The 24,763-nt window shown below is 42.8% G+C and overlaps 1 protein-coding gene across 6 annotated transcripts in view; it reads left to right on the top strand.

Annotated features, from left to right (window-relative positions):
* Positions 1 to 24,763, top strand: part of LOC126636387 (multiple epidermal growth factor-like domains protein 6) — a 192,771-nt gene that overhangs the window by 109,818 nt on the left and 58,190 nt on the right. For 5 of the 6 annotated variants that reach the window (XR_007627951.1, XM_050308502.1, XM_050308505.1 and 2 more), the window contains exons 6-8: positions 13,659 to 13,781; positions 19,819 to 19,941; positions 24,360 to 24,482. Coding sequence is in view for 5 of the 6 variants with exons in the window: in XM_050308502.1 (XP_050164459.1) it covers positions 13,659 to 13,781; positions 19,819 to 19,941; positions 24,360 to 24,482 (369 nt within the window). In the remaining variant the exon portion in view is untranslated. The remainder of the gene's footprint in view (positions 1 to 13,658; positions 13,782 to 19,818; positions 19,942 to 24,359; positions 24,483 to 24,763) is intronic. The other variant, XM_050308503.1, reaches the window with a different exon arrangement.

Here is a 24,763-nt window from a genome sequence, read left to right as displayed (position 1 = left end):
GCTGGATTCCAGGGGCTCATTCCAGGATGGCAGTGGCTGTCAGCACAGCAAATGCCTTGGCTTGCTCTGTTCAGCCCCCTTTGCTTTTTGTGAGCCCTTCCCAGCCTCATCCACTCAGTTACACACTGGGGACACACAAACCCTTTCAATCTTATTAGAATATATCATATCAGCAAATCCCAGTATTTTATGTCTGAGCTGTTTCTCCTTATTCAGGAGAAGGACACATCACTTAGGCCAGAAGAGACACTTCCAACCTGGTTTAGAGCATTTGTGTCGGTCTTGGCCGAGAAGAGCATCCAATGCTATGATAACTGATTTACTGTTGAATTTTAATTACCCTTGTTCAGTTTTTTTCCTGATTCCTGCTCGACTGTTGCTAAAGTCTCCCCACTCCCCTCTCACGCACCGAACAAAGGCGGCTGTGAGCTGAACCACCCAGTTTCTCACATCTGCTATCCCTCAGGGTAGACAAGCTAACAGTTATGACAGCTCCCTCCAAAGTGAGTATTGCCATTGAAGGCTGAGCTCGTTTATCCTGGATACATGTTTTTATCGATTGGAGCTGAGAACAGGCACAGTCAGTTTGCAGTCACTTTTTAAGTAGAAGTTTTGTGCACACCAGTTGGGTGTAGACAGCATTATCCTAATCCAAGGCTCCAAAGCAACAGCTGAAGGAGTCCTACCTGTATTTACAGCCTTGACTCTTGGGGCAGTCTGGGACCACCTATATTTCAATGGTTATTTCGAGATAATTCTGGTAAATCTCTTTTTTTTTCCTTGGAGGAAAAAAAATCTCCTTTTTCCATGGATCTTGTTTTTTGGTGCCTAGATTTTTCTCTTTGAATGCCTAATTCAACTGCAACGTTTTAATAACAGCCTTTTGCATAAACAAACCATGGAACTGGCAGTTTAATGTTCAGGTTATGTCAGGATTACACAGGGCTGGGTGTAGTGCAGCTTGTCACCATGTCATACGTTTCCTGCAGCACATCCTCTGCTGTGTTCCGAGGCGCCGTGCCTTTTAAAAAGCACAGTATTATTCATACCCCACAGAAAACTGGCACGCTTTTCCTGCATCTCACTTATCAGATGAATTATTGATCACCAATCTGACACGGACTGAAAGGGAAAACTTGTTTCTGGATGTCACAGGTAGCAACAAACGCAGAGTCCCATCTCCAGAGCATCTGCTGGCCCCGTCCATATGGCGCTCGAAGCTCCCCGTGCGTCACAGCTGATTATAGACTCGGCACACGGGCTGCTTCCCAAGGCTCCCAGCTCCCTCTTGTCTTCCTCTGGGAGCTGAAGAGCCTCACATGGGCTCTACCAGCTGGAAGGAAGCACAAAGTGGGAACCATAGCTTGCCATTATCTCTGGAAAGGAGCGGCTGTGGGAAGTGCAGGGACGGTGACAGTCACCCCCTCTGTGGTGTTTCTGCGTGCGGCTCCAGGTCTTGCAGTTGTGAGTTTGTGCAGAAAGCTGGGCGTGAGCTAAAACAATACAAAAAATAGCCTGAAAAGTTTTCTTTGTGCAAACAACTCCATGAATAAGGCTGTATTGATCAGCTTTTGACAATGAAGACAATTAGGGTTCAGAAATATTGTAGTATTTGCTACACTACTCAAGGATTTAATGCTTTTAATTAACGCAGGAGCTTTGAATAGTTACATGAAAAGCATTATACAGCTATATGAAAAGACTGTTATTGTCCAGGCAAAATAAAATATTTAGAAATAATACGACAAAAATGATAGACTGCAGTGCAAATATGTTTTGAGATATTTCTAGGGCTCTGATTAGTTTATATTAGCTAGTTTCTAGCATTTATGACTACCTCTGAAAGGCAGGTTATGGAGAATGTTAACATTCCACTGGGCTGATTGACGATAATTAGTTTATTTTAAAGGAAAGGAGAGAAGCACGGTATTGTTGGAGCTGACTAATGTGAATTAAAAGCCAGGTAATCTTTTCTGCAATTACAGAGATACAATGATTGCCGTTGTCAGAGAAGAAAATCCACTCGTACTTTTAAGAATCATTATGTAGGAAGAGTTTTGCAAGCCTGAAATTGAAGCTCTGGTCATGGTCTCCAAAATTACGGTTAGTAGTAATTTTATGCAGAAGCAAGACTTTCGAATACTTAAATTACAGCTTGTTTGTAGCAAGGTATTTACCAGCAAATATAAGCATCTTATAAACATCACATGAGTCATCTTGGTGTTCATTTTGAGCACATCAAAAATGTAAATTGCAGCCAAATTATTCTTGTGTGGAGAGGCGAGGCTCAGAAACCTTAAATTTGTGCTTTAAATGGAAATTATGAGAGGAAAAATGTGCACATTTGCCTTTCAGTGGAGAGTATTGTGTGGGGTAACTACAGCTTTCTCTATGGCTTTGCCTGCAGGCTTCACAAACAAGGACTAAGACAGGAAGGAACACGGCTCCTGAGTGGTGTTTATGTTCCTCTTTAGCAGCATTTAATCCTGATCTTCACCAGGACAGCTAATAGAACTTGTTTTTTGGGGGCTTTTTAATTGAAATGCCTGTGGATTTCACGAGCCATCTGATATATCTTTAAAAAGCCTTAAAACAATTTGTGATAAAATCTAAAGCAAACAGAAATCTGTCAGCCTCTCTGTTCAAAGCCTTGGCCCAAAGGAAGCGATCCAGACATGGCTGTCAGCGAGATAGCAACTGCTGGGAGAGCTCCACTGCGTTATTAAAAGATCAGTAGTTTGATCAGCATCATATTGGATTACTCAAACTTCAATTACAGGAGTACCTGAGGGCTTTAGCTGGGATATATTAGAAGACCAACTTGAAGCAAACCTGCTGTTGTTGCATACCGGGTCTGTGAAAGACCCACCTGAGAACCTTTTAACAGTTTCCTGTGCCAAAAGAGACTCAGTGTCAGCCAAGGAGTTCAAAAACAAGTAATGAAAATGGAGCAATTGGCTGATTAATTTGATGTGATTTTTTTTAATCTCAGGAAGAGGAAAAAAAAAACAGGTAAAAAAATTTCTTCTGTGGCAGGTGTCATTGTTCCTACAAAGGCAGGCTGAGAGGGTTGGGGTGGTTCAGCTCGGAGAAGAGAAGACTCTGGGGGGATCTTACCTTTCAGGGGCTACAAGAGCTGGAGAGAGAATTTGGACAAGGGCATGGAGGGTTGAGACAAAGGGGAATGGCTTCCCACTGCCAGAGGGCAGGTTTAGATTAGGTATGGGGAAGAAATTCTTCCCTGTGAGGGTGGTGAGGCCCTGGCACAGGTTGCCCAGACAAGCTGTGGATACCCTATCCCTGGAAGTGTTCAAGGACAGGTTGGACAGGGTTCTGAGCAACCTGGTCTAGTGGAAGGTGTCCCTGCCCATGGTAGGGGGATTAAACTGGGCTATCTTCAAGCTCCCTTCCAACCCAAACCATTCTGTCATTCTGTGGTTAGGATCCAGCTCTGGAAGTTGGCATTGGCATGTTTTGGATGTGTTAATGCCAATTCTCTCTCCTTGTGGTTGAATCTCTGCAGAGGCTCATGTGATGTGTGTCACGAGGAAGCAGAGCAGGAAAATCTCTGTAAAATGCTGGCATTTGCTCACTGGCAATTCGTGTTACAGATTGTCCTGGAGCTGGGATGGCTCCAGTGGAGGATCAACGCTCGTGGTGGTATCTGAAGAGGCACCCCATGAACAAATGGCTGTAGAGCAGTGCCAGGAGCCAGCTCTCACAGAGATGGGGGAGGCTGTGCTGTGGGCTCTAGTTTAGAAGGGCAGAGATGGATCTTGGTGGCTGAATGGTGTGTGTGCCCTCCCTGTTCTCCTAGTCCTGCACAGCCTCGTCACAAATGACATCCATGTTTCCAGCCAGCACAGCACGTGTAGTGTAAGGTGGAAACATCAGATTACAAAGGTGTTTGCATGATCATAATTTCCTTGTGCATTTTTTACCTACTGTGAGTGGAAAACGCATTTCTCCGCATTCTGTTGTAGCAAAGACACTCACGGAGCTCAGCGAGTGTTCATTAATATTGCTGCTAGCAAAAACCAGGTGTTCTCATCAGATCAGGCATTCCTCTGGTTTTATTCCATAACTGCTCTTCCAAACAGCCACGTCCTGCTGAGAAAAGATGCTGATGGCCCAACACGTAAACCTCCTTAATGCGGCTCAGATCTGAGTCCACACAAGGAGTCTGGGCTGTATCACGCTGTCACTTATTAAGTACATCTCCTCCTAGAGATCCTTTCCTCCTTTGCCACCCTCCTGCCTCCCAGCATGGCCCAACTGGATTGTGCTGAGGAGCTGTATTTAAAAATTGATGGCCCCATAACTAATTTTCCCTCTCCTCTTCTGGCCCACGTCACAGAATCTTGCAGGAGCGTTGCAGTAGCTGCTGATGGAGATGATGGAGATCTCAAAGCCTTTCTCCTAAGCAGAAATTACATAAAATTTTGATTGTTGTCTTTCAATACAGGCAAAACATTCCCTTCTTACTTCCCTGTTTACAGCTGGTACATTCATTTCTTTTCTACAGGAAACAGCGAAATTAATGAAGCTGTTTTTTCCAGTATATAAACATTTTACAAGAGCCTAAGTTACGCATTTATCTGGATTGTTGTTCTTCAGCTTTTGCTCCCGTGTTATTTCATGTGGTCATTCACTTATCCTGGCACCAGTTCTCCACTGAGAGTTTGTGTCCATCTGTGTGGGTTTCATATTGATGGGAGCTGGAGTCGTCAAGGGTGTGCAGTTGCCAAAATATCTATTAGTGTAACCCCACTGTGGAGGCTGGTAACCCTACCGCTCTTCCTTTTTTGGCTTTTCTTTGCTGAGATCCCAAAATGGATCATTCTTTTTTGCTTTAAAGACTAAGAGTGGAGAAAAATGTACAGATCTGCTTTGTGAAAAGGTGGAAAATATGTATTTCTTCACAGCTGTGTGAAAGCATCACGGTGTTGTCAGAGGTCTGTCGGTGAAATTATCACATTCCTTACTTTAATTCTATACCCTGATTTCCTTGCAAATTATCTGGTCTAAATAATTGCTTAAAACTTATATATATATATGTCTGTGTGTGTATATTTAATGAAGAATGCCTTGAAACTCTAATTAGAGCTGCTTGACTCCAAAGCAGTTTACATATCACAGGCTTACACAGCTATCAAACAGATGCTTCTCCTTTTTTTCATTCAGCTGACATTTTCATTTTCTCTGCATATTTTGAGGACTGAGCAGTGATGTGTTTTGACTCCTGAGGCTACAGATGATATCAAAATGAGGATTAGAAATGAAGCTTTACCTGTCAATTAAGTTGTTAAGCTTGTCCTCCATGGTGTGTACACTTTGAAATGGCCTGTTTATTGAATTTGAAATAGTTTTCATTCTTGACTTTGTTTAAATTGAATGGACAGTTCTAATTATAATCTTCAGGGTTTTCAACTGCAACATATGGTTTGCATATAGAGTTGTGGATGAGGAGCTCTTGGATGTTTATTGAGCTAAACCACTGTTAAATATCTCAGGAGACAGTGGCATGTCAGGCATTGAGAGTGAGCAGAAATGGGCAGTACAAATATTGGCCAATTTTCTCCTTTCACTTCACTCTGTCCAGGAGATCTCCTGGGGGACATCTGAGAAATGAACTGTGGTGGAAGGATCCAGGCATTGGTGAGGAACAAGTCACCTCTTTCAGTGGTTGCCTTGTGCCCATCTTCACATGAAAGCAATATTTATTAAAAAAACCACAAAACAAACAAAAAGAAAACAACAACAACAACAAAAACCCACAAACCAACAAAACCAACCAAACAAAAAAAATTCATCTTTTCCCCTCATATATTCCTCCCCCACCCCAACAGTGAATTCAAATTACCAGGATCTTTGGCAAGTCAGTGTTGTTCTTTCCAATCACCTGTGGGCTCACTAACAGGATTGTGTGACATCTCACAGCAGTTTATTCTCCAATACAGCCTAGATCAAGAAATGGAATCCAGTTTTTTTAGACTTGATGGAGTGAATTGTCCCTTTCAGTGTCTGTAGAAGTCTTCTCCCCAAAAGCAGGTTGTGGGCAGCTCTCAGCAGGTTGTGTGCTGTGAGCAGCTCTTGCTGTTTCTCCACAGCTGCTCCGTGGATCTGCCAAAAAATGCCAGGGCTCAGAGATGCCTCTGTCCTCTTCCCTCCTTGAAAATAAGCATCAGATGTGTCTCCTTTCAAATCTGGACATAAGTATTTACTAAGGCAAACGTGGTCCTATCCATGTTCAGCATCTCACAGCACCGTGGTCTCTGTCCTTTGGTGTTCTCTGTACAAAGAGAGAGAAACCAGAGGTAAGAGAAAGGAAACCCAATCTAGACACAGCTAGAAATCCTTGAAACTACCTAGAAAAGCACCTGAAGTGTAGGGCAAGGTACCAACTACTGTGATGTGACCGAATCTCCAAGGGAGATCTGAAGGGAGGTGACAGACTGAAAGACAGTGAATCCAGTACAAAAAGCTTTGGTTGTTTAATTTGGTTGATTAATGCCATTATTTACCTTTCCCATTTTCAGGGGAAGGTAAATAATCAGGTAAGTTGGAAAGCCTATTTCTGTGCATGGCTATTTGAACAGTCCTGCCAAATGGGTGCTGGTAAAAACTGCTTTGTCCTTAATCCCGGGTGAAGAAATGTAGAAATCTGACTGCACTAACAGGGGTGCTCCTTCACTGTGGAGGCTAAAGGGGTAAGGAATCATTAACCAGGCCTTTTAACCAGCATCTTACCAGATCTGATGTGTTGTCCCTTTTGGTAGCTTGCTGAAACCATTCCATTAATTAATTCTGCTGTAGCAGCCTTGCCTTGGACACCTGTGACTTACAGGAATGTGAGTGAGCTGCAGTGATCGGGGTAACCTGGCTGGCTTGGAACCAGAGCAGACAAGGGATGCTCATTTAATCCATCAGAGGGGCCAGGAAAGGGCAGAGCAAATAGCTGAGGAGCAAAAATAAAAGCCTGGGAGCACTAACAGTTCAAAATGACCCAGCTGGCTCTGCAGGAGCACATTTATCTATGCTGAAAGCTGTTTCATGAAGGTGTTTTAACACCAGGTTCTAGCAGACCACTCAAAAGAGCTTGTGGCATATTTGTGGGGTTTTATGAAGCATAAAAGAGCCCTAGACCAGGGGGTTTGCAATTTAAAATCTCCCAGCCATCCAAAACTGCTCTTCTCAGTATTTGCTGCTCGCTTTGGTTCAATGAAAAAGAAATATGTTTTCTATTAATATGAACATATTTTTTTTTCTTTTTAATTTTAGGCTTTATTTTTGACCGGACTTTAAACTTGTATTTTCCTTCCTAAAGTCAGTGCCAAAGTCAAACTTCCTTCATGGTGGAAAAGATGGACAAATATTTGTCGAGCAACAGGAGTTTCAAACCTCATCCAATCTAAGTTTCAAACCCTGAAAACCACTTTAGTGTTAGTAAAGCAGGAGATCCTTTAAAAAACTTCTGCCGCAAGAGCAAATTATGCCCTGCTTAGTAGTGAGTGCATTTGTGAGGGGATTCACACTGGTTGTCAAATTATGGACATTCTTAAGCTCGAGACTCGAGGGACTGTGATTTAAAGGAAGTTGTGAGTTGAATCTGTTATAAATGTACCTACTTATAGCAATAACAAGGTCTTATTTTCAGTTTTACTTTTATAGAATAATTTCTGACTTTTGTGATCAACTTAAGAATGGCTGGGAAGCATAAATTATTTAATTTAGAGACACACTAAATTAATGTGTAAAATGCACCATGTAAATTAGTGGGGAAAGACCATATGATATTTTCACTTCATAACTTGTGTGAGGTTTAAACATCATTTGGAATATATAGAAGAGAGTAGTCACAGTGTAGTTACAAATAACAGAAGGGAAAAGCACTGTCATGCATCTTTGTTGATTTTAAATATCATGTTAAATAGCAAACAAGCAGAGTTTTCATGTCAGATGTACTAAAAGATCTGCAGCTGAAGAGATGGGGGAGCTGGTCAGGGCAAGGGAGGGATAAGACAGATTGTTGGAACTTATTTCCAAATGAATGTTCAAGTTGAACAGTTTATGCACTTGTGGCAATTTTAAATAGAGACATTTAAGATTCCTCATTGTGGTTCTTAAGATCCAATCTTCCCTCTTTCTCTATCACCGTTATAACTGGCTGATCCTCACAAGATCATGTGGGGACCAACAACTCCCTGGGCAAAGAGGAGCCAAAACCTGATTTTACTGAATTTTGAGGTAATCCTACAAAGATTAGGCCTTGCTTCCTCTTTTCGGTCATGATTTTTTAAAAATAAATAATTACTATAATTATTTTTTATTATAATCTGACTTTAAAACCACCAGCATAAACTGTCCTCTAAGTAAAATACAAGCAGGGGTTTGTGTATCTCTGCTTTTGCTGGTCACATCCTTCCTGCAGCGAGCTGGGGAATTGTGGTGGCTGGGAAATGGAAACGTGTGTGTGTCATTCATTCCAGTATTATGTAGTATTTCTCAGGATTTCTGCTAAAAAGGGTGTAGTTATGCTTCTGTGAAAGTCATTTTGGCCAGATCCACAGATGGTGCTGTGGTGGTTTGGGTCCCTGGGTGCAGGTGGCTGTGCCAGCAGGAACCCAGAAAGGGTTCTTACATCAGCTCCCAGCTGGACAGAAATATTGTCACCCATAGGAAGTCTCTGTGAGGTGGGTGATGCTCAGAACTCCTTGGTTCCTGCCTCTCCTTGGTGTTCTTTGCTTGCTAAAGAGTTTTTGACAAAACCCAGTAAATAAATAAATAAATAAATAGCCCCAAAATCATAGAATTGTTAAGGTTGGAAAAGACCTTTAAGACCATCCAGTCCAGCTGTCAGCCCAACATCACCACCATATTCACCACTAAACCATATCCTCAAGTGTGAAATCCACGCTTCCAGGATGGTGACTCCACCCCTGCCACAGGCAGCCTGTTCCAATTCTTTACAACTCTTTTTTTTATCCTTATATCTAATCCAATATTTTTCCTTATATCTCATCTAAATTATCAGGTTGGTACAGTCCAGTTCTGGTTTCTTTCTCCATCAGTGCCTGGGCACTGAGAAGAGGAAATTTCATCTCTGTTTATCTGTCAGAAAGTACTGGCTTTGAACAGTTCTCCATCTGTGCATGTTTTTATATCCAAGAGAGAAATCCTGTTCATTTGTCACCCTGAAGAAATGCCACTGGCTTGGTAAAGCTTCCTGAGAGGTAAACTTTGCTTTGTCTTCAGTGTGAATGCCATCCCTGGGCACATCTTTTTCCACTCAGGATTCTCAAAATGGGATCCTTCAGGTTTTTATTTGCACTTTTAAGGATGTACCTGGTTTGTAGTTGGCAACGTCAGCTCTGGTTGCAGCTCTTGACCTGCAAGTGCTGCTGGGCTATTCCAAGGGGAGAACTTAAAAACTGGGAGCCAAAAAGTAGTCCACCCACTCACAACCCTGTCTTGCTCAGTATGGTCAGAAAAGAGGGGAAATATCATAAAAATTGAGAGGATAATGCAAAAACTCAGTTCTGCTGCCATCAGAACAGTCTTTTTCCTTCTTTTGGGATTTAGTTCTGTATGTTGTTTACATTTCTTAGTGGCTTATAAAAGCAAAGCTATTTGTTAGTTAGGGAATTGATCTGGCAGCATCTTGCCTTTTTTTTTTTTTTTTCCTTTGTACAAAAGATGATTTCAGGTTTAGCATTTATCAGTGTTTAACACCACTGTTGGTGTATTCTTTAGGAACTGATTGGTCGTATCTGTTCCTAATATTTTAGTAATGATAAGAAAAAAGCCACTGATGTGATGACCCTGAATTCCAAACAAGCAGTCGCACAGCTCTGTATTGGGCAGAGAAAACAGACTGTTGCCAATGTGGCTCCTCAAATCATTTAGGGACAAACCTCCTTCAAGATTAGCAGGTCCCTAAATCAAGGGTGTGGAAGATTCACAATCTGTAACTTCTTCAGCAGGACCCGCCCTTGGAAAGGGCACAGCGCTGACAGCAGATACATTTGTACACTGCATCCTCTTCTCCTGTGTTTGGAACTTGGGATGTACCTTGTGATGGGATGGAGGAAAGGTCAGTCCAAGTGCACAGACCCCAGAAGGGTGAAGAGCTCTGAAAGATGCATGTCATGGTGGCTGAAATACTTTTTACATCTTGGAAACACACAGACTATTGGCTTGTATTGAGCAGCAGATTATCCCTGCCAGGTTGTTCCCGATGAAAAGTGGGTAAACAGGAACACAGGGAGATTCCTTCAATGGGGAATCCAACTGTAAGGCATGTCTGTTGAAATCTTCTGATAATGAGAAGGAGAATGTCCACAGTGCCACCTCTGCTTTGGTTACCCAGCAGTATAATCCCCTTGGCAAGGCAGCCCAGGGACAGCACACAGTTTTCACTCCCCCTCTTGTCTCTGTGGATTGCTCTCCCTCTGTTTTGTGGGAATTCAGTTGCTTTCATTATAGTCTGACTTGTGATAAGCAAACCATAAGTGGCTTGATGTTCAGGTTATTCAGATAAGCATCCTAAGTTGTAACTATAGAAAGTTGAGCACGTAGGTGTTTCAGCTTGATCTGCAGTGAAAACTAATCCAAATTTAGTCGTAGATACAATCTTCCATAATCCTATAATATTCTAGAATTGTAATAGAACGACTTTATATTTCTGGAATACTTTAAAAGTCATTCATATGTCTAAAATTCTTTCATCTTTCTATAGCTATTCTCATGTAGAGAAATAAATGGTCATTGTGTGCCTACAGCAGCATAGGCTGTTGTTTTCTCGCCGTGTGTGTCCTTTACTACCACAGCAGTTTGAACATAAAAGTCCAGATAGTTTGGAATTTTAAAACTTTCAAGTTGCAGTTCAAGCACTTAGATCAGTGTCTGCTTTCCAGACTGCTCCCCCAGACAAAATAATTAAGGAATTTTTCTGCTGTAACTGTGGGCGAAGCTGTTTCCTGGCCTGGAGATGGAGGAGACACGGAAAGGCGACTGAGCCTTGCATTCTTCTTGATTTTATCTGTGGGATGTGAAGGAATCTTTCAACGTGTAATCCTTAAAATATTGATCCTGCAGAGGAAGGCTGAGGCTGGAAGGGATCGTCTGTCATCAGGTTTGCTGTTCGTGTGGGTTTGAGGGTCTGGCCTCTGGTTTCCTCCCACTTGCTACAGGGAGTCTCAGGGTGGGGGTAGGTCCAGCTCAACTATGCAAGTATTGTAGGATCTTTTATTTTTCATGGAATTATGTTGCCTTTTAGCCATATCGTTGGTTTATGGCCCTCTGGGATGTGCCAGTATGAGGGAAATACCATTGAAGGAAGAGCTGCTGGACTCAGAGCTCCCTTTAAACCAAGACCCTTCTTTTAAATCTTCAGATCGAGACTAATAAATAGCACTAACTCCAAGCTCGTTTTTATTATCTGGATGATTTTTTCTCCTTTGTAAGTGCCAATATCCTAACTTAAAACTGCGTTTGGTGTATGAGAGAAAATCTGCAGCTGATTGTAGCCCATAAAATTAATATATTGAAGCTCCCTGTGTTCAAGTTTATTGAGGTATAAATAGTAGAATGTGGCATGCTATGTAGTTCAGCTGATTCCTTGTTCTATTTTTCTGAGTCTTTTTTCTAATTTTATTTCTCAGATACTCAACACAAATAGTTTCCTGGGTTTGATTTTGCCCTGGCATTTTTCAGGCTGGTTCTTAACAATGGGGAGTTCAACAGGGTGGATAACATTTTCTGCTTAGTGTTTACATTTTAAAAAGCAAAGTTTCTGTTTTAAAAAAAGGGAAATTCCAGATGTCTGCAGGCAGTAGGAAATGTATGAAGTATACAGTTTAATAAAATGGCAAATATAGCAGAAAGATAAAAAAGTGGTTCATGTTAGCAAATGGTCTGAATTTAAACACCAGTCAACACGAGGACTTCATTTTAGGTGAGGGAAATTCACATGTGAAGCATTATAATGTAGCTTTATAAATACATTTCCTCAGGACAGGGATGTTGTGCATTTTCAAATCATCTTTAAAACTTCCCTTTTCATTTAATTTTGATTAGATTTTCTAAAACGGAATAAACATAAAGGCATTAAAAATATGTAAACCATGAAAGCCAAATGCAAAGCAGATACATCCACAGCAAAGACATGAAAGTCAGACCCCTTGTTCCTCAAGAGCAATGGGGGAGGGGGGAGAAACCCCTTCATTGCCAGCTCATTTTCCCACAGGAGCATTCATGGACTTGCCCCTCATTAAATGATTTCAGAACATGATGTAAAGAGCAACTAAACAAGAGGCTTTAGTGTTGAAAGGGGGGTTCTTTTGGGGTGTCTGTTGCAGGAAGGAGGTTTGGTTTTGGGAGCAGGATGCCTTTGGTGTTTGGGATAATTCGGTAGCAGGATTGCCCCTGGTTGAGATGGTGGGAGGTGGAGTTGCCATCCCTGGGGACTGCTGAGGAAAGGGCAGACAAATTCTAGGCCAAGACTTGCCAGGTGAATTTTTTTCAGGGAATGGACTAATTGACCCTTATTGTCAGTGACCTCTGTGTTGATTTTTAAGGTAAGGGTGTCAACATGCCCATCAAATGTTATTTACAGTACCTCAGCATTGCTGAAAGGGTGTAGAAACTGCTTATGTGGTACTTTTGGAAATTCAGTTTATGGATCTATTTCAGACCTTCACCTGTTTACTTAAACTGTTTTTGATCTTTGTCCATCATTGTCCATCATTTTCAGAGGAAACATTACTTCAGTGTTCTCAAGTTGGTTTAATGTTCATTTCCCTCTTTATTTGAATGTAATCCCCTAAAATGTGAAATTATGGAATGATACCTGCTTAGCTTCACAAAAGGTGTCAACAGGAATTCACATCATTTTTTTTGGAGGTCATCTGAGAAGATGCTGTGAAAAGTTCAGGTGAACACAGCTAAGATCAAGGGACAATGTTGTCCCCCATCCTGACAGTGTTCAAGGCCAGGCTTGATGGAGCTTGGAGAAACCTGGTCTGGTGGAAGGGTGTTGGAATGAGATGAGCTTTTGAGGTCCCTTCCAACCCAAACCCTTCTATGATTCTATGACAAGAGTCACAGAAAATGTGACACAAACCCCTCATTCTTTTGAAATTTGCTTGTTGAGCTCTCTGTGCATTCCATGGTTGAAAGTGTAATGGTGATGGAGAGCGTGGCTCTTTTCCATTTATGTCAGTTGTGTGTGGCTGTACCCTCAGGAGCTAATAGGATTAAAGGCTTGATGCAAAAGGAAATCCTCATACAGCAAATTATTACTGAAGCCACGTGTTTGACCAGTGGTACCTGCAAGCTCAGATGTTATCTAACCCTAACTCATTCCCTGTATTTTTCTCTTGGCCCCAAGGAAGCAGCCATGTCACAAATCACCCTACTTAACAAGGCCTTCAGAAGTAGGGGGCTACAGAGGCTGTGCCTGCGGGAACTTGGAAAAAATACCATAAAATTCTGATTTTCTTTGCTCTGTTTACGAGGCCGAAGCGAAGTAAACAACAGCCTAGGCCGAGTGCAGGGGCTGCATTATGTATGAGCCACGTGCTGCCCAGGAGAACGGGGTTGTGTCTGTGCTGGGGCTCCCTTGTAAGCACTCCTCACCATCTCCCTTCCTTCTCCAGACGTGGATGAGTGTGCTGTGGTGAACGGTGGCTGCCAGCAAGGCTGTGTCAACACTCCTGGCTCCTTCCACTGCCAGTGCCGGCCGGGATTCCGGCTCCACGCCGACGGCCGCACCTGCATCGGTAAGGAGGCATTAACAAGCACCTCACACACTTCCGAGGTGTTGTTTTCCTTGGCTAAACCTGTCTTGGTCTAAGTGCAAAGGTTTGTGGACTTGCTCTGGTCTTAGTTTTTATTTATTCACAAAGGATGTCATTATCCATCCCATGCCAAGCAGCTCGCGAGAATTCAGGTATTGCCAAATTTACTCCTTTTTGAGTTGGTTTTTGTGAGCAAATGAAGTGATGGTGTCCCACTTTTGTGAAAATTCCTTCTGTTTTGCATTTGCAAAATACGGTGTTTTCCTGACTTTTTTGAATCCTGAGCATTTTTTTTTCTCTGTGGCACATCTCCCTGCATGTTCCAGCACTGTCCCGGGACTCAAGGATTTTAAAGGTCTTTTCCAGCCTAAGTGATTCTGTGATTTACAGTGTGGAGTTACCTGTGTGTGTGCTCATGTCAGTGACAGCACCACTGACACTCAGCAGTTCAGCCCATGACATGCTGCCCATTTAAGTGGAGAGGATTAGCAGCTCTGCCCATTAGAAATAAACCCTGTGTTTCTTAGGCTGGACTCTGAGCCCTGAAACAAGACATAACAAAGCAAATTCTGCATATTGCTAAAAATAATAATGTAAAATATACAGTCCTTGTATTGCATTTAAATCACTACTGTGATTTAAAGTTGTTGAATTCTGCAAAAAAAGATTAATATGTTCTTTCGTCTGGGAAGAGGAAAAGGGCATCATTTGTTTAAATTTTTAAGCCTGATTTGAGGTAATATGAGAAGAACAGTCAAGTGTGGTCAGACCACATCTGCAGAATAAGCTCACTCACACTTTGGTCATTGTCTCAGTTCTTGCTCAAAGTCCCTTGGTTGTGCTTAACATCAGCCAAGGGTGTCATCACTCATGCCTGGTATTATCACAGCAGTACATCCACTGATGCAACTAGAACACAAGAGGTACCTGTGCTCAAGCTGTGGGAATAACCATTTGTTTTGGTTTGTTTTTATTTAAAAATATACTCTTTTGCTGGGTTTATCACATAGAGAGATTTTCAGTGATTTGGCAATTAACTGCAATTAAAAATATGGTAAAGTCTCAACCTTTTCTTGTTAGTGAAGGAATGGGTAGGAAACACTATTGTTAGAGAAAAAATAATGTGAAAGTGGAGTTGTTCATATTTAACTAGAAGCAATAGTGTTTTTCTCTGAGTTAAAAGAGAAATTTTTTCTCTCTCTGATGAGATCTGACCAGGAAGACCCAGAAGTGAAGAATGTGAGGTTTGAGTTACATGACTTTCTCTGAATAGTCTCATTTTCAGCTGTGGTGGAGAGGGAATTTTATACAAAAAATGGACTAAAGTGACTTTGGGCAAAAGGAGCAGGAGAACTGAATGACAAATGCAAAAAGTAGATATTATTGCAATTGAATGAATTTGCCTTTGCAATATGTAAAACTTTCTGTGGAGACATAGATTAGCAAAGTTTTCTCAAGCTCCAGATAATCCAGAAGCTCCCTTTGGAGCTGTCAGAGCTAGGAACAGTTTCAAAGTTTTCATTTCACAAATGTGTAAGTATTCTCAAGAAGTTATTAAAAATACTTCATGCAGTGATCAGTTTTGTTTTCAATATCTCAGAAATTATCAAGGAGACACAGAAATAAATCCTAAGATGAGAGTCAGGAGTGAGTTTCGGAGAGAGCTGCTATCATGATAATGGATATTCACAATACTGACAAGAGGATATTGAGTTCTGTTGCAGCTGCTTAGGCAAGACACCAAAATAAATGGATATAATAAGCTCTAATGCAATGGAGCACAAGACAGATGCTAGTTGATGAGAAGCATTTCCCATAAACCAGTAATCCAGGAGTGCCTAGAACTGGGATCTGGGCAGAGGTGCTTCTTGGGGATGGAGAGTTTGTCTCTTCTGCTGCCCCAGGTTATACATTCAGCTTTCACCACTCATCTGACGGAGGAGTAAACCCAACAAATGCCCCTCTCTTTTGACCTCGTGCCGCTAAAGAGAATATGTAGCATTTCAAATAGGGCTTGGATTAACAATAGGACTTCTTGCATGGATGCTTTAGAGGATGTAACGATCTCTCCCACATGCTGAGAACAAAAAGAGACCACATTCCAGCACTGTGCTGTTTATGGAAGGTGATTATCTTAGCTGCAGAAATAAGAAACAATCATCCCTTTAGACAGGCTTTTCAGATGAGCCCAGCCCAGATTGCTGTTGCGTTCATTCTTTCCACGTCTTCTTTTTCTTTTTTGGCAACCTTGTGTTTTCTGAGAGCAAAAGTGCCAAAATCATTTGAGGGGAAGCAGATTTTGCAGCCTGGATGTCTTGGATGTCTCCCATACATAAGGAAGTGGATCTATCATCTTATAAGATATTCATCCTACATCTGAAGACTCAAAAACTTGGGATAAGCTACTTTCTCATGTGATTCATGGAATATTAATGAACTTCTGTCACAAGCTCTTTCCAGCGAGCCTGGTCCTCCTGCCATGTCATCACAGTGTGTTTGGGATCCTGACCAGTTGCTGGTGCTCCATCCCTCCACTGCCAGTATGATCCTCAAAGTACATGGATTGAGGAAATCTATTTCTTGTTCCTCCTCCTTCTGCCTGTACTTTTAAGGCAAAGAACCTCCAAAATGGGTTCCATTGTTCAGTGAAAAACAGTTTGTGAAGGTGAAATACTTCATTCTTGGATCCTTGATAATACCTAATACTTCGTGCCACGCCAGAATCCCATCTTTTCCAATGATCCTTTTCTTTCTTTAGCTCTTTTTGGTCCCACAAATTTTGCTCAATATTGAATCCAGTTTTGGATATATGTGCCAGACCAAATATTCACTACAAATTAGGTAATTAGAATAAACAGAGGTAACACTGTCCAATTTTCTGTTTGTTTTGTTCGTAATGCCTTGATTATGTTATTGAGATGAATTTGACTTCACTGGAGTTTAACTAACTGCTCTCTGGAAAGCTTGAAGCTCAGAAAGGACATGTTTATTGTAGTATCAGGCTGTGGTTTTGGATTGTTGTAGAGTCATTGTCTTCACTGGAATTCATTCCTCTTTGAACTCCTAGAAGTGAAAGCAAAGCACGGCCGTTAGACCCCGATTCATCTCTGGTGCCAGCTCTTATCTTTGATGTCTGCTTTATCTTGAGGTGCAGGTTTTTATGGAGATTTTAGCACACTAAGGCTCTTAATAGAGGAAGTTACAAAGAAAATATCTCTACAACTCTATAATCTACGTTTCCCCACATAAATAAAAGCGCTGTCTGAAGTTACAGTTCTTACATTGCTAAGGTTGGATTTAAGGTGATGGAAAACATAGTCTTGAAGAGATTTCATGTTCTAACCCCTTGGTTGCTTTACATGCATCTAACCATGGCTTCAGACTCAGCTCCTTGTCAAAATATGACCATTATAAAAAACTAATGGGTTGAGAAATGTATATTTCCCAACTATCAGGAGATCAGACCTATGAGAGAACTGGAGAGGGACTTTTTATGAGGACATGTAGTGACAGGACAAGGGGAATGGGCTTCAAACTGACAGAGGGCAGGGTTACATTAGATATTAGGAAGAAATTCTTGCCTGTGAGGGTGGTGAGGCCCTAGCACAGGTTGCCCAGAGAAGCTGTGGCTGCCCCATCCCTGGAAGTGTTCAGGACTAGTTTGGACAGGGCTTGGAGCAACCTGGGGTAGTGGAAGGTGTTCCTGCCCTTGTCAGAGAGTTGGAGCAAGATGATCATTAAGATCCCTTCCAACCCAAACCATTCCATGATTCTCTGATCCTATGATTCTTGTCTTTCTTGCACGCTGCCTCCCACCTCTGTCCCCCTTCCAGCAACGTTGCCTCTCTCTTGGCATTTCCAGACACCCTGAAGAGCCATGGCCACGCCTGTGCCAACATTCCTGTTGGGATTTCACAGAGGGGCTGGTTTTCCACCAAGCTTCAGGAGTAATTCCTTAAAAGCAGAGGGCATTCCTTATTTCTTCCCAGACCCTGTGGAGGTGCTCAGACCTCCAGGCACAAGCCCCTTTATGACAGGTGGAATTAGACTCATGTCGTGCCAAGTCTCTCCCTCTTTCTGATCAGACAGCGCCTGGCAGCACGAGCACAATCCATCCTGTTCTGTCCCCAGAGGCACTTCTGCTTCAGTCTGGCACCTCCTCTCATGTATCCAGCACGATGCCTCAGCAGCAGCCGTGGATAAACCTGCCCTGGCTGCTCTGGAGGAACCTCTGGCTCCCCGGCCGCTGGCAGAGCCCACCCCGGACTGGGATGAACGGCCTCGCCAGCACGAGCTCTTGGCACAGGACTCCACACCTGTCCCCTTCCTCCTTCGAAGCCTCCAAAATTCTCATCGTGACAGGTTGCTGCTCATCTCCTCTTGCATCCAGATTGGCTCGTGCCCAGGGAAGGAGGGAGGAAAATGGCACTTTTAAAAACCGAGATGTATATTCTGTCACTTGGTTTTAAGATGCTTTTCATCCTCTGAAATATTTTCATCTTATTTGAATATTCTTGCTGAAAAACAGGTCTTTGGATACAAATGTGCAGGAAGCTGGAAGCTCAGAGTGTATGGGGTCTGCTGCCTCCTGTGCAGACACAGAGCTGCTTTCAAGTTCCATCGCTAACAGGGTAGGAGGTTCATGGGCACAGATGGAGATCAGAAGCTGGGGTCAGGTCCTTGTGCAGCGAGGTGCCTCCTGCCCCCTGCTGAGTGTGCATCCAGGAGAATGTAAAAATTTGCTTTTCTTTTTGCCTTTTATCACATACTTCACTGCACAAACTCAGTATTTGCTAATTGGTGGCATAGGGTGAAACGAATCCTGCAGCAGGCTTGGTCTCTAAGGTTTGCTAATGTCTATTACAGATAAATGAGTCCAGATAAATGAATTACAGATTCATATGAATATTCCTAAAACAAATATCAAAGCTCTTTGATGATTTCATTGGGTTCAAAGTTTGGTGCCTTCCGTGAACAACCAAATAGTCTTTTCATCTGCTCATGGAGAACGTGGAATTGTAGAGAACATAGAATCACAAAGTGGTTTGGATTGGAAGGGACCTTAAAGATCATCTCATTACACCCCCCCCTGCCATGGGCAGGGACACCTTGTGCTAGGTCAGGTTGCTCCAAGCCCTATCCAATCCAGCCTTAAACACTTTCAGGGATGAGGCATCCACAGCCTCTCTGGGTAACCTGTGTCAGCACCTCACCACCCTCAGGGTCAAGAATTCCTTTCTAATATCTGACCTAAATCTCTACATTCTACATCCCTGCTGTTAAAATATATGTAAATGCAGCCATGCACACAGTCACACTTCCATCCATACAGCACAATAGCAGCTTCAAACCATCGCTCTTATTTTTACATGCAGCGTGTGAATAGGTGTGGGTGTGCTGTGAACATATTTTGGCAGAAGGAGAAATGTTTTTCCAGAGGCCAGGGATATGTGTTGAACAAAAAAGAATATTAATTTGCTTGGGTGAAAGAAGCAGCGTCTTTTGAGATGTACTGAAGACCCTCTGTTCCTGTGGTTTGCTTTGTAAATCTGTGCTGTGGAGCTTTTGGCTCCTGTCATTTGCATTTTCCTATGCACAAGGCTGAGGAAATCAGCCTGAAAGACAATTATTATTATTATTATTATTATTTTTAATCAATGAAAGCCAGGAGAGAAAAAAGCAACCACTGGGCAAGTGCCAGCAGGGCTGCTCTTTTTCCCCCCTCCTTACCTCAGTGGATTCTCAGTGCTTTGGTGCTGTCAGATCAAAGGGTGCTGTGCTTCAGTCAGCATTCCAACCCTTAGATCTCACCTGCCTCTCACTGGAATTAGACTTCCACCAGTGTGGTACAAGCTCCGTGAACACAAGGGAGGGTAATCACTCAGGGGATGGGACAGGTGCATTCATGAAAGCAGTTTGGAGAGATTTGCCTACTTTTACTGTCATTTGTGTATTTAAAATAGGGAATAAGTTTCCCAGGTTGCTGACATGCATTCCTTCCCTGCTTCCTTGGCTCCAGCCCTCCATTCCTGCAGCGTTAACAACGGGGGCTGTGAGCACGAGTGTGTTCAGCTCGAAGATCACTACAAGTGCCAGTGCCAGCCAGGCTACCAGCTGAGGAGGGATGCCAAATCCTGTGAAGGTAAGTCCTGTTCTACCTGCTCAGAGACACATAGTAGAGGCAATTTAAAAGACTCCAGGCTGGTGTTTTGGGTCACTGCATTCACTCCTGTTTCCCACTGCTCTCCATAAGCAGCTTTAGGAATCACTTCGTTACAGGGTTTTAAAATGACATGTGTTTAAGGTGTGAAGTTCACATTGAATCACAACTTCAAACAAGACTTTGGCCTTGTAGACCCCTGGCTGCTCCTTGCTCACTGACAATGATGACATAGGTTAGGAACTTAATCGTGTTTTAACTCTAACATTTTATTACTCATCAAGTTGTATATAGAGTTGGCCTGTATAACATGTTTTATTCTACATGAAGTGTTTTCTTTATCTGCTTTTGGCTTATCACAGTCTGATTCATTCATCCCCCCCTTCAGGTTTCTAAGCACTCTCGCAAGCAGAACAGCAGTGCTACCTTTGGGTTTGATTGTTGCTTTTCTTTCCTCATATGCCTTAAAATATTCATCAGTTTTTAAGGCAGCCCCCCCACTCCCCAACACAAGCTCACACACTCATACCCTTGAATATGCCAGAGAAAGACAGGGCCAAATTTATGGATTTATTGCACTAAAATCCCTGTCACAAAACCGTTTCCATATGGCTCCTCTTCTGCTGGGAGATTTTATATGCTGTGTATGAAGTGTAAGTAAATCCTGCTGTTCAGCCTGATTCCAGCTCCCGCTGACTGCAGCGAGCACTCTCCCTTCGCTTTTGGCCCCCCCAAATCCTGCCCTCTGCAGAGGCTGTGCCTCAGTGAGCACCCACAGCAGCCTGGCCTCTCTGTCTCTCACGGGGTGGCCACATTTTGTCCCTGGGATTATCAGAAAAAGTCGGAAAAGGGGGGCCTTTAGTGCAGAGAGAGCATCAGAGACCTTGCTCCGCTGTGCCCCATCCTGTTTCCAAACCTCTCGTGTCTCCTCCGCTGCCCCTGGCACTCCAGGTGTCCTTTGCCAAGCCATGTGCAGACAGCTGCGTGGAACTTTTTGGTGGTTTTTATGGTGTCGTGGTGGGACAGTGGTTGGATCAGTGGGGTCTAATTGTGGCAATGCCTGGGGGGGGTGGAAGTTGTCCCTGGGTGGTCATGGAGCAGCTCAAACCTCCATGTGACACCTCATGCTCCATCCCAGCTGCCAGCAACTGGTTCTGCTCAGCAGCCAAACCAGCAGGCTGGGACCCCTGAGAGGGGAGGTTTTGCCACTGCTGCTCCCTCCCTCACATCGTGGGGCTGATGAGGGTCAGCCCCTCAGCAAAGGCAGTGTTTTGTCACCAGCCAGTCATTACTGAACAGTGGAGAAGGGGCAGGGTCAGCTCTGCAGGTGAGACCTTGCCTGGAGCTGGCCTGGGTGCCTGCTTACCTGTGTTCAGGGCGTGTAAATCAAAATAAATCAGTGCAGCATCCCCTCCCAGGAGGGCAGCTGTTCTCAGAGGAAGGAGAATCTGTAAGCAGAGCTCAGCTTGCAAAATTAATACCAAGTAGGATGTTCTTCCCCCATAAATAACTTAGTAAATGAATGCCTGAGAGAGAAAAGTGCTAGTTGAACCAATGGACAAGATTTTTAAAGGAACAAATGAGGCTGAAGTGGCCATGAATGCATTTGGGTTGGCAATCAGAGGTGTTTTAAGTAGAAAAGGTGGGAGGAGGTGAGCCTGGCTGCTTTTAATTTCCAGCCACAAAGCATGGCTGCTGTAGGCATGGTTTGGATGGGGAAAGCTCAGCATCATGAGGGTATTTACCACAGCAGTTGTAGCTGCTCTGCAGGTGTGAATTCATGCCTGCAGACTCCTTGGGAGCTAATGCTGCACCCCATAGCCCCAAAAAGCCATGGAGAAACACCTAGCAATTTTAATCTTAACCACTTCAAATTTTCTCCAGTGTAGAGTCATGATTGCTGTGAACAAGGAAGTTAATTTGATAAGGCCCAATTCTCTTTCTTTGTGTGCTGTAGAGGTCATGGCAGGTAGGACTGCACCAAGAGCATTTGCTGCTGTCCCAAATCAGTGCAATCACCGTGGCTTTCTCACATGAGGTTCCTGGCCATCTGGGAAACCTCTTCTCTGGTGACAGGTTGCCCAGGGAAATTGTGGGTGCCCCATCCCTGGAAGTGTTCAAGGCCAGGTTGGATGGGGCACTGAGCAACCTGGTCTAGCAAAAGGTGTCCCTGCCAGTGCCAGGGGGGTGGAATGAGATGATCTTAAAAGTCCCTTCCAATCCAGAATGTTTTGTGCTTCTCAGTCCTGGGACATCTGGGAAATCAAATCATTCCAGTAAATTTTTTGTCGTAGTGTTTGACAGCTTGGATTAGATCTTTGTAGGATGGAGTCTGTTATCCACTGAAGTTATTGAGTGAAACAAAAAGAGCCAAATGTGTAGGAAAAAGAACACTAATGAATCATTTTTAGCTTCTCCTGAAACCTGCCTATAACAGGAACAAATATGTCACTGAAAACCAAGTCAAACAGTGATCACATTATGTCCTGAAGATCTTTCCTTTACAAACTTTTATCTCATCTAAGGACTTCCAAGGCTGCTATCTTTATTCAAATTACTATATTTTACTACCATCTACCATATAATTTGTAGTTTGCCTGTTGTCATGTCACAGAGCATTACAAGTTTCACTCTCTGCTGTAATCATTCCCAAATTAAAGCTCTAGCTGCTCGGAAAACCTCTGTAATGTGCAGGTTTAACAGATGCTGTTTGATAGTGATTTCATTTAATTTACCCAAATAGAAAAAGAATCAGCAAATAACTCAGTATTTCATATCAGCAAGGAGTGAGCTCTTGCTTGAAGCTAAATCCTTTGTAGAGTGCAAATTGTCGAGCTGCAGAGCCAAGTTGTCAGCCTTGAAAGTGTCACGTGCGATGAAGTGCTGCTGTTCCCTGCAAACCTGTTTGCAACCTATCGTGTCAGAAGTTCAATTTCAGTTCTACATCCCTAACTGGGGCTTTATTTTTTTCATTATTATTTAATTTATTATTTTTTTAAAATACTGTCAAGTCAAACTCAGCCTTGCAGACTGGAATGGTTGTGTTCTTGAGATGGTGACGTGAGGGACTTTGAGGGTGTTCTGGGGCAACATCCCCCTTTGCCAAACAGTGGCACCAAATGCTGCTTGGCTGTACAGAAGAGTGAAAATTGGAGGAAATTAAAAAACCCTACCCCATGTTTAAATGTGTTATAGAAAGCAGAGGTCTTTCTCTCCTATTCCCTGCTCTTACATGGCTACATATATATGGATGGCCACTGGAAGAGCAAAGCAGCAAGGTCTGGATCAAAACTCCTTCATCCCAGGGTTCCTCAGACTCTGACTCCACTGCCAGTGCTGTGGAACTGATGTTGATTTTCTCCCTGGGGCTCTGATAGAAGGTGGATTTTACAGAGCTTGGGAAGGAGATGCTGGAGGTGAGTGAGGAATACTGGTCAAATGTCTCAAATGAGACAGTAACAAGTAAAATGTGAATTAGAGCTTGAATTGTAAGGAAATAAGCATAACTTTTAAAAAGCTTCAGTTGAAACTAAGCAGAACTCTAGAGGACACATTTTAAAGGTGTCCTCCAAATTTACCTACAGAATGTTATTCACCAGTATGTTGGTGTGACGAGTGCTCCAACCCAAAACCTCAGCCTGGTGCAGAATATCAGATCTTAACCCAAGTCAGGCCTGTCTAATCAGTCCTAGAAGGTCTGTTTTGGTGTGTGTCAGGTCTTTATTTGGGCAGATACCTCAGTATGCTTCCAGCAGGTATATGTTGCAGAAATAAACCCATAAAACACAGCAAAATCTTTGAGCTGGAGACTTCTGTAGGCACTTTTTATAGAGTGTTTCTAAGCACTCGCCCCTTAGAGTGGCTTATCCTTGAAAAAGTATGTTATTGTTCAAGAAAAGGGAAAAAACCTTGATGTACAACATGAATGGCATATGTTTATAGACTGAGGGATGTCTTTGGGGGCTCTTCAGTGTTTATTTCCTCTAGAGCCTTTTAAATATTCATTGTCTCATGGTGAACTGCACCATTGTGTGTGTTTATGGGTTCACACATATTGGAGTGCTAATTGCTGTTGTTTAGAGAACTCTTGAAATCTGTTCAGGTACAACAAAATAAGAATAAAATGTACTCTTTTTTTTTTTTGTCCTACTTCCAGTGTGTAATACAAGCTCAGTTTCCTGCTGTTTAAAGCATTGTTGCTGCTCTGTGAAAAATATTGTCCAGCAACAGAGGAAATAAAACCCAGAAAAACAACGGCTTTACTACACACCAAAGTCTGTCAATTTTTTTTTTCCCCAGTCTAATCTCTTACAGCTACTTCATTGTAACGATGGCAGGTAAGACCATTTTCAGGCAAAAAAGTGACCTTTCAGTTGACAGTGTGCTCTAATTGGTTTCAGCAATAGACCCCTGCACAAGTGGGAATGGAGGATGCTCACAAATCTGTCAAAATGCGAGAGGAATTGCAAAATGCGAGTGTCATCCAGGGCATTACCTTTCTGCAGACAAAAAGTCCTGTTTAGGTAAGAAACTATGGACTATTTATCGTGAAGAAAGTTACGAATCAGAGCTCACTGAGCTCTGGGTGGAGAGGAATATGTTATACAAATATATGTGTGCATTTTGAAGCAGCGTCTCTCTCTCTCTCTGTGTGATATTCACATCAGCCCCCAGTCTTGAAGGACCATTCTAGTAATGAAAACTCCTCTGTGATCTCCAAAGTCATGCTTTCTAGCAACTGGATTTGTAGATGCTGGAGTGTTATTGTTGTAGTGTTCCCTTTAAAACAATGTCCCAGATACAA

The sequence above is a fragment of the Myiozetetes cayanensis genome, unplaced genomic scaffold, assembly GCF_022539395.1.
Source record: "Myiozetetes cayanensis isolate MyiCay16 unplaced genomic scaffold, myiCay2020 scf13, whole genome shotgun sequence".
Taxonomy (NCBI): Eukaryota; Metazoa; Chordata; class Aves; order Passeriformes; family Tyrannidae; genus Myiozetetes; species Myiozetetes cayanensis.
Note: the sequence above shows the minus strand (reverse complement) of the source record. Positions and strands in the feature narration are given on the sequence as shown.